The 9,792-nt window shown below is 38.3% G+C and overlaps 1 protein-coding gene across 1 annotated transcript; it reads right to left on the bottom strand.

Annotated features, from left to right (window-relative positions):
* Positions 1-1,063: 1,063 nt before the first annotated feature.
* LOC138891743 (uncharacterized) lies at positions 1,064-2,450 on the bottom strand. Its single transcript, XM_070175495.1, has 4 exons — positions 2,216-2,450; positions 1,738-1,857; positions 1,451-1,611; positions 1,064-1,273 (listed from the first exon to the last, which is right to left on the bottom strand). The coding sequence occupies exons 1-4, from the start codon at positions 2,448-2,450 to the stop codon at positions 1,064-1,066; spliced, it is 726 nt and encodes a 241-aa protein (XP_070031596.1).
* Between the last annotated feature and the right edge of the window lie 7,342 nt (positions 2,451-9,792).

The following is a 9,792-nucleotide window of genomic DNA, read 5'->3' as shown; positions in this document are numbered from 1 at the left end:
AAACTCTTTGGAATCGCCAAATCCGAGACTTAAAACTCAAAAATGAGTAAAGATGACTAACTCCCGATTTTTAGCATTATGTCCAGCATATTCGCATCTACGGACATATTTTCGCATCTGTGAGCTCGCATTTGCGAGAATAATTTTGTATTTGCAAAGTGAGGCTTCCAGGTGAAATTTTGCATCTGCGTACATCAATGTCGCACCTCGCAGAAGCGACCAAACGACCGCAGAAGCGGTCGCTCATTTGCGCCCCATTTCTCCGCAGAAGCGATCCAACTGGCCAGTGCCCAGGTCGCAAAAGTGACCTGCTTCTCGCAGATGCAAGCTGTGCACCTGCGATCACCATTTCACAGGTGCAATTACGCCAGGTTCTACCAAGAACCTGCTTCTTTCAACATGCTCTAAACAATCCGATTTTCGTCCGAAACTCACCCGAGCCTCTCGGGACCTTATCAAAATATCCCAACAAGTCTCGTAACATAATATGGACTTACTCGGGGTCTCAAATCACATCAAATAACATCAAAATTACAATTCACACCTCGATTCGGACTTAAGAATTTTAAACTTTTCAATTTGCAAATCTCGTGCCAAAACATATTAAATGAATCCGGAATGACTTTAAATTTGGCACACAAGTCACAAATCAAATTTTCAGTATCGGATTCCGGCTCCGATATCAAAAAGTCAATCCCGTGGTCAAACTTGGAAATATTTAGCTTTTAAATTACTAGTTTCCTTTAAATGGTCATAACTTGAGCTAGGGACCTCCAAATTAAATTTCGGGCATATGCCCAAGTCCTAAATCATGATACGGAACTACTGGAATTGCCAAAATACTGATCCGAGTCAGTTTGCTCCAAATGTTGACCAAAGTTAACTTAATTAAGTTTTAAGGCTCTATTTCATATTTTAATCCATTTTTCACATAAAAACTTTCCATAAAATTTTACGGTCTGCGCACGCAAGTCGAGGAATAATAAATAGTAATTTTTGTGGTCTTAGAATACATAATTACTTATTAAATTTAAAGATGATATTTTGGGTCATCACACTCAAGCTAAGGGAAATGAAGACATTCCTCATCCGTAGCTTGGATACCAAGTAGTTGTGTTGACGAATTGTGACCTTTAGTGAGGACATCATCTGGTTGTTCAGAAGAAGCCAAGTAGAGGATGTGAACTAAGCCTTGTTGAACTTTCTCTTGGATAAAATAACAATCGATGTTGATGTGTTTTGTACTCTCATGAAAGATGAGATTTGCAGCAATCTGAATAGCAAATATGCTATCATAAAATAAGGAAACTGGCACCTGAATGTCCACAATAATCTCCCTAAACAACCCAACCAACCACACAATTTCTGCGATAGTAGATGCCAAACTCTTATACTCAAATTCAGCAGAGCTTCTGGAAATAGTGGACTATTTTTCTGATTTTCAGGTTACCAAAGAATTTCCAAACTTCAGTAGGTACCCAGTGATAGAACGCCTGGTGTTAGGGCAATCTGCCCAATCAGCATCATAGAAGGCACTTGGATGAAAGTAATAGGTTGATGACATAAGGATCTCCTGCCCTGGTGCCTGCTTAACAATTCTCACTAGATGTACTACAACTTCCAAATGGGATTGTTTAGGTGAATGCATGAATTGGATGAGCCATTGCACAACAAATTCAATGTCAGGCCTAATTATGGTCAAATACAATAATCTCCCAAGTAGTCTCTAATAAGGACCAGGATCATCTAGGGGAGGATCATAATGAACTCCAAAGTGGATGTCAAACTCAGTAGTAGTGAGCTTTTGATTGAGCTCAAAAGGAGCACCTACATGATTTGCTCCAGATAAGCCCAAGTCTGAGATGAGCTCAAGAGCATATTTTCTCTGATGCATAAGCATTCCATCTCTGCCTCTTGCAAACTATACCAGAAAATACTTTAAGGCAGCTAAGTCCTTGATCTTGAAACTCAGCTGCAAGTTGGCCTTAGTTTATTGAATTAGAAGGGGGTCATCACCAGTGATCAATAGGTTATCCACATAGACCCAACACCACCACAATATTACCAGCGGATCCTTTAGTGAATAAGGAATAATCTAGGTGACTTTGAGTGAATCAATAGGACAAAAGGGCATGAGTAAGCTTGATGTTCCACAGCCTTGAGGCTTGCTTGAGTCCATAGAAGGACTTGAGCAACTTGCACAACTGAGACGTACCTTGTGGATGACTGAATCCTTGAGGCAAGCTCATGTAAACCCCTTCATATAAATCTCCTTGTAAAAATGCATTGTAGACCTCCATTTGATGAATGTCCCAATGCTTAGCTGCTGCTACAGAGATGACTGCTCTGATAGTAACCATCTTAACGACTAGGGAGAAGGTTTCTTGGAAATCTAGACCCTCTTGTTGGCTGTAGCCTTTGGCAACTAACCTTGCTTTGAATCTTTCCATCTCTCTTGAAGCTTTATATTTGATCTTATATACCCACTTGCATCCAATGGCTCTTTTTCCATGAGGTAAAGATAATATAGTTCAGGTTTGATTATCCTTCAAAGCTTTAATCTCAGTCTGCATAGCTTCAATCCATCTTGGATCTTTGATTGCTTGAGCATAAATGGTAGGCTCTACTTCAGCAGAGAACCTAGCAATGAAGCTCTTATAACTGGAAGAAAGTGAAGAATAACTCACCACATCTAATAGGGGATATAAGTAGGTTGCTGCAACATACTTATTACCAGGAACAACAAAATCCTTGAGCCAAATATGTGGCTTGGAAGTTCTAGCAGACTTTCTGATGGCTGATGATTCAACTACTGATGATTCAACTGCTGAGGATGCACCTGTTAAGGGTGAACCTTGTGACTATGTCAAAGTCATAGGTGGATCACCAGGTGAGTTTGTAGAAATAGGTGGAGTAGGTGGTGACAATATAGTAGGGATCAAAGGAGGTTCAAGTGGTATAACTGTTGCATGTGGAAAAGCAACTGAGAATATCTCATCTTCCATAGGCGGGGGAGCTGATCTTGTGGTGACAGACCAAAAGTCTTGTTCTGCAAAACTGACATGAAAAGGGAATATGGTTTTATGAAGTTGATCATCCCTACTAATAAACACTACCTTGTTGTCAATATCAAATAATTTGTATCCCTTTTGAAATGAACTATAACCTAATAAGACTGCCCTTATGGCTTTATGACTGAACTTGTCCTGCCTAGGGAGCTTAGACATATAGCACAAGCATTCTACGATCCTCATGTGTGACAATGTTGGTACCTTTTGATATAACAACTCAAATGGTGACTTATTCCCCAGAACAGTGGAAGGCACTCTGTTAATGATATATACTGCATCCTCTACACAACAGCCTTAAAATCTAGCAGGTAGATGTAAAGTTTCAAGGATATGTCTATGTCTCCTCTCCATCACCCCATTTTGTTGGAGTGTATATGGATAAGAGTTTTGATGTATTATACCATGCTGGCTAAATAATTCACCACAAACTAAGTTAAATAAAGATGCAAACCATTTCAAATCTCTGGTGAGTTTAGATACTGACAGTAAATTGAATTTAAAATATAGTACACATAAAACATATATGATTACATCACCTTCAGACAACTGACAACTTCCAACATGGAATTTCTTAGCAGAATCACCAGTTGGCATATGAACTTGACCATTATTTCCTACTTTAACATCATCCAACAAATGTTTGTTACTAGTCATATGATTGGAGGCTCCAGTGTCCACTATACAATCATGACTAAGTTTATGCTCAGGAAGTAATATACCTGCCATATGCGCACTATGACCATTGGTATCACCTATTGTAATTTTGCTCAGCATATGCAGGATTTGTTTGTATTGATCTTGAGTGAAAACAAGGGAAGAGGCATAATTGGTAGTAGATATTCCTTCAGACTGTGGCATATTTCCACTCACAGGTAGCCCCTTCTTTTTATCCTTGAAATCTGCAAGATAACCAATTATCTTATAGCAATTTTCTTTAAGTTGTCCCTTCATATTGCAGAAGTCACACCTCATTAGCTTATAACAATTTTCCCTTGTGTGTCCACGTAGATGGTTGTAATCACACTCCAAACTATAGTTCATCTTCTGTTTATACCCTGTGTTCTTAGATGTAAACAAGGTCGCGGGATCTAAATTGTCAGAGACAGCACAATGTCTCCAGCTACAATTTTTTAGCTCTCACCTTGATGGATCATTGTGTAAGCCTGATTAATATTTGGTATCTTCGATTTCATCAGTATTTGGCTACGTGCCTGATTGTATCCTTCGTTCAATCCCATCAAAAATTGCTACAAGCGCTGGTACTGTTGGTGTTCAATATAATTTTTTGATTTATCACAACAAGTCGGAGGTGGCATAATTGAGTCATATTCATCCCAAAGATCTTTTAGCTTCGAGTAGTACACTGATACAAATGTTGCTCCTTATGTAAGAGTGAATATTTCTCTGTGCAAGTAGTATATTGGTGATGCATTTACTTTGTCAAATCTCTTATGCAAGTCCGACTAAATTGCATATGCATTGGATCAAAACATCCCTCCACTTAACAGATCTCTGCTCACATTGTGCATAATTCATGATTTCATAATTGCATTGCACCGATCCTAGAGGTTCACATGATTTTATCCATAGGTGTCTCTAGCAATAGATCCATCGACAAAACCCAACTTGTTGCGTGTGAGCAGAGAGACTTCCATTTCTTGACGCCAAAGAGTATAGTTTTTCATTCCAATCAACTAAAAACCAAGTGATAAAGCATTCAGAGTATCAGATGGATGGAAATATAACATGTGATTATGATCAATTACATTTGATTTGATCCTGGTTCAACGACTTCATCAATCGCCATTAATGAAAATTAGGGTTTTAAGAAAAACACGATCAATCTCTCGTTCTTCACCGAAATTGTGATGAAGGACCCTAGATTTGATGAATTATTGCTCTGATACCATGCTAAATCTCTTCAATTGAGCGGAATGTATTGAATTGCAGCAGAAATGAAGTAATAGAAATGGAGCTCGGAGAGGAAAACTGATAGAGAAGAAAACAGAGAGAAATCAATTCACATTTTTCTTCTATCTTGCTCAACTAAGAAATGAGTTCTTACACTATCATATATACACATAGCTACCAACCTCCACTAATTGAATCAGTTAAATTACAGCTGGTTGACTATGATTTATACTAACTAACTGCAGTTAACTAATGGTTGACTACGGTTAAGTGACTTCAGTGCATGCAGTATTCTGTACACAAAATACGACCAAGGGAAGTCAATAATGCACTCGATGATTGAAGGACCTGTCGAATTGCATTAACTTCCCGTGCTATCGAGTTTTGAGAAGACTACAGATCCATTCGACGATCTTTTTGGTAATATATATGAATAAATAATAGCGATAGCCCAACCATTTTACAAATTTCAAGGGTGAGATTTGTATTTTTTGGACAAAATTATTTCATTGCCCCTTTCTTAATTTATCTTAATAAGAAAATTGTATAGCCACATAAATATTACAAATAAAACATACATTATCTTACATTTTGTCACATTTTTCTATTTTAAGTTTATGTTTCTCTTGTCTTTTTATTGTTCAAATTAGTTTTAACAACACATCACTCTCTTTGACACGAATGAAAATATGTTTCCGAAAGGTTTCCAGAAGAACCTTCGTATTATTATGTAATACTTTCTAAAATTTAGAAATTATTTCAAATGAACTATCGAAAAAAGAACAGAAGAAATTAAAGTGGCTTTCCCTCTTTTTATGGTTCATGGAATTATTGAGTGCATACTCAAGCTAAGTCTACTAGTCTAGCATATTGAAGTAGCAACATTGTTCCAGCTGAATTCGCTAGTGCCTTACTACGTTGCTAAGAACGTTAAAGATAAAATGAGAACTTTAAATTTAAAAACTATTTTTATATAAAAACTAGTATTATTTTTTGGATTAAAAATAAAAAAATATCATACAAAATGAAACACATAAAGTGTGAATTATTGAACATTTCAACATGTGTAACACCCCGGAAAATTTTGGAAGTACTTAAGCGCTATTAAGAAAGTCGATGTGCACTAATTATATTATTTTGTGTGAAGACGAGGTCTATTAATGGAATGGATATCAATTAGATATGATAATAAGTGTACGAGTCATATTATAAGTGATGTTGGGTCTACGGAGAGCCCTCAGTACAAGTCAAGTTGAGAATTTCATGATAGACTAAAGTTGCAAATGAGTACGCACATGACCAAACTTTGGACGAGAATATATACATATATATAAGTAGTTATGTAGTGGATGACCTATCAAATTAAAGATATTTGAGTATAGTTTCCAACGCTTCAAACCGTTTGTAATTTGGATATTCCTACAAGAAGTTATGACCAAATTACCAAAAGCTGGCGGAGGAGCCTGCGGATGCGAAGCATCCGAGGCTGCGTCCGAAAGAGAGGCTGGCAGTGAAGTGCTGCCATAGCGTCCAGGTCCGCATCTGACCTTCAAAGAGGAGTGAAGTGGGGATGCGAAGCATCCAGGTCCGTATCCGAAACCCAGAAAGCTGGGCCTATAAATACAAGGTCGGGTAAAGAGGGTATTTTGTGTATTTGGGGGTTAGGGTTCTTGAAGTGAAGGGGCGATTTTGAGCTCAAGTCAAGTCCAATCAACCAAGGTAAGTTGTTAATGATGTTTTGGGTTGATTATCACTCAATATACATGAGTTCTAACATCATTTTTACATCCAAATACAAGAATTCATCATCAAATCCTCAAGAACACGAAAATCACCAAAGTTGTGATTTTTCAAGCCACTACTAGAAATTCGCTAAAAATCGACCAAAAATACCAACCAACGTTGGTCGGTTATGGCAAATTACCGACCAAAATGCGACCATTACGGTGTGGACGGTGTTTTGATGGTCGGAATGGCTTACCGACCAAAGTTGGTCGGAAATTTCCGACCAACTTTGGTCGGTATATTAAAATGACCATCTGATAAGTTTAATTACTTACCGACCAACTTTGGTCGGAAATATATTTTATTAATTTAATTTTACCAGCCAAATTTGGTCGGTTTAACTAAATTATATTTTTTTATTAATTATTAAAATTAAAAAAAACCAACCAACTTTGGTCGGTAATTGAAAATATATATTTTTTAAAAATAATTAAAATTAAACCTTACCGACCAACTATGATCGGTAATCTCAACAGTGCAAGCAAAATACCGATCAAAGTTGGACGGTAGTGTTAAATTCTGGGAATTCAATATTCATTAACCGACCAACTTTGGTCGGTATTTTGGAATAATTTATTTTTTTTATTAAAAACTGACCAACTTTGATCGGTTTTTCTGGGTTTAATTTTGGCATAAAATGCCTGTTTTGGCAGCTACACCACCTGACAGCATACCAATACAATAACACAACAACAACAACACAATAACAACACAACAACAACACAACAACAACAACAACAACAACACAACAACAACAACAACAACAACACAACAACCACAACAACACAACAACCACAACCAAAACATTCAATAAATACTTTAAAACTAACAAATTAAAGTTCAATTGAACATAAAAATCCAAAATCAAGTTAAAACTAATTACAACTAGTTCAAAACTGGTTCTATTTTGTCTAGTTCAAAGTATATAAAAGTCAAGGGGTGTTTTCTACAACATCATCATCACCGTCTGATGAACTTTCATTTACAAGATGATATAGAGAACGGTCTTGTGGAGGACGAGAAGCACGATCATGGGGAGGACGGGAGGAACGATCACGAGCAGGGCGGGAGGAACGATCACGTGGAGGTCGACCCTCTGGAGATGACTCACGAGATCGGGGCAACGGAAAAGCTCCACTAGATAGGAGAGTTCTGATCTGAGCTTGCATGCCAAGGAATTGAGCATCTCTAAGCCTTTCTCTTTCCTTGGCCGCTTCTAGCTCTGATGTGAGCTTTGTCACTGTCTCCCGCATAGCGGAGAGGCTCTCCCTATTAAGTTGCTCGCCTTGCAAGGAAGTCCCTATTCCTCGCATTTCACACTTATAGCGATGGAAGTTTTTAGTAGGAAGCCCGTATACCTTCCTCCATTTTGGACCGCCAACAGACTCCAACCATATTCTTTCAGCATCCTCATCCGAAGGTTGGGTTGGCTCACCCGATTCACCTGCTGGATGACTACAGATGAATTCCTCCACGTTACTTTGGTAGCGACCCTATATTATTTTAAATTAAATCAGTATTTCAAGTTTTTTATAAAAGTAAATTATAATACTTAAATAAAATTGAAAGCTTACATATGCAGTCGAGGCCCTGTCCTCGACCCACCTATCTTGATCCCCCTCTTTCTTCTTCTTCACAATATGTGTCTCCTTGAATAGCTCATCATGACTCGTTGGACGCCCATATTTCTTTTCCTGAAAACAAATTAATTTAGTTAATAAACACAATAGATATACTTAGAAAAGTAAAATAATTTAAGCAATTACGTACCAATCTTCTTTTTATTGTCCCTAGGCTGATCGCACCTCCAGTGTGCAAGGAGCCTCCCTTCTCGGATGCGCGAGCTTTCTTTCCTTTTTTGCTCCTCTCTAAGAACTCTGCGGTAAGCCATTGCCTTTGCAAATCATTCCACAAATTCTCAAGTAACCAGCCAGGCCTCTTGTTCTTCTTTCTAGCATCCGAGAAAGCATCCGCCAATCTCTTGCGAGCTTTATGATGAAAATTTGTAGCCACTTCCGCGCTATAGCGGTCTTCCCATACACACTTGCTCTGTATTTCAAAAGTTAAATATTAGATGGAAACATCATAAATATAAATTATTAAACTGTTTAAAAGAACATTTATACCTTAAATTGATTGAAAATTTGCTCCTTCAGTGAGAATGGGCAATCAGTCCAAGTCGCATAAGGGCCATCATAAAGCTTTCTGATGGCATTGGTGATTATCCTCGTAGTCTTATTACCCGGCCTAAACCTGCAATTTAACAATAAAAACACATTAATATCTTAGTAAAAATGTTACAAATTAATAGACGCAAAAATAATGAATAACACTTACCCATCACCCTCAGGGACTATGATGATCCTGCCATATCGATCATAATGCACTACCTCGTCATCACTATCCGAAGCATGTGTATCAGAGGCATATGAAGACGGTGTAGGCGGGTCAGAGCTAATGCCTCGCAGGCGAAGGCCTGCAATAGATGGAGTCGATGATGAAGATGGTTGCGATCCCTGTGACTGCGACATAGCTAGATGCGACCCAAGTGGATGTGATACCGATGGTTGTGACCCGAGTGGCTGTGACCCGAGTGGCTGTGACATGGGTGGATGCGATCCATGTGGCTGTGATATGTAGGGATGTGATCCATGTGGATGTGATGCAGATGGCTGTGAGGCAGCTGGACTGTATGTCGGACGTATAGTCCTGTGGCCCTGTGATGGAAGACTGGGTGTTTGAATGAAGGTGTACGGCTCGTGATGCTATGGCAGCTCAGTATAGCCGTGTGGTGGAGGATAAGACATAGGCATCTCTGAAAAGGGTGGACAAGAGGGAGTATTATTTTCTACCCTCCTTTTTCCCTTCCTACCCTTTTCTCGACCCCGAGAACTAGTAGGGTCATTGTTACCTTGACCCTTGCCTGCCATATGCATAATATAATACACATTTAGATTGAAACATATAAGAAACTAGCTATAAAACGAGAGTGCTTTAAAAAACCAACTTTTTAATCCTCATCGAC

The sequence above is a fragment of the Nicotiana tomentosiformis genome, chromosome 5 (genome assembly GCF_000390325.3).
Source record: "Nicotiana tomentosiformis chromosome 5, ASM39032v3, whole genome shotgun sequence".
Lineage (NCBI taxonomy): Eukaryota > Viridiplantae > Streptophyta > Magnoliopsida > Solanales > Solanaceae > Nicotiana > Nicotiana tomentosiformis.
The sequence above is the reverse complement of the archived record's forward strand: the minus strand, read 5'-3'. Positions and strand labels throughout refer to the sequence as shown.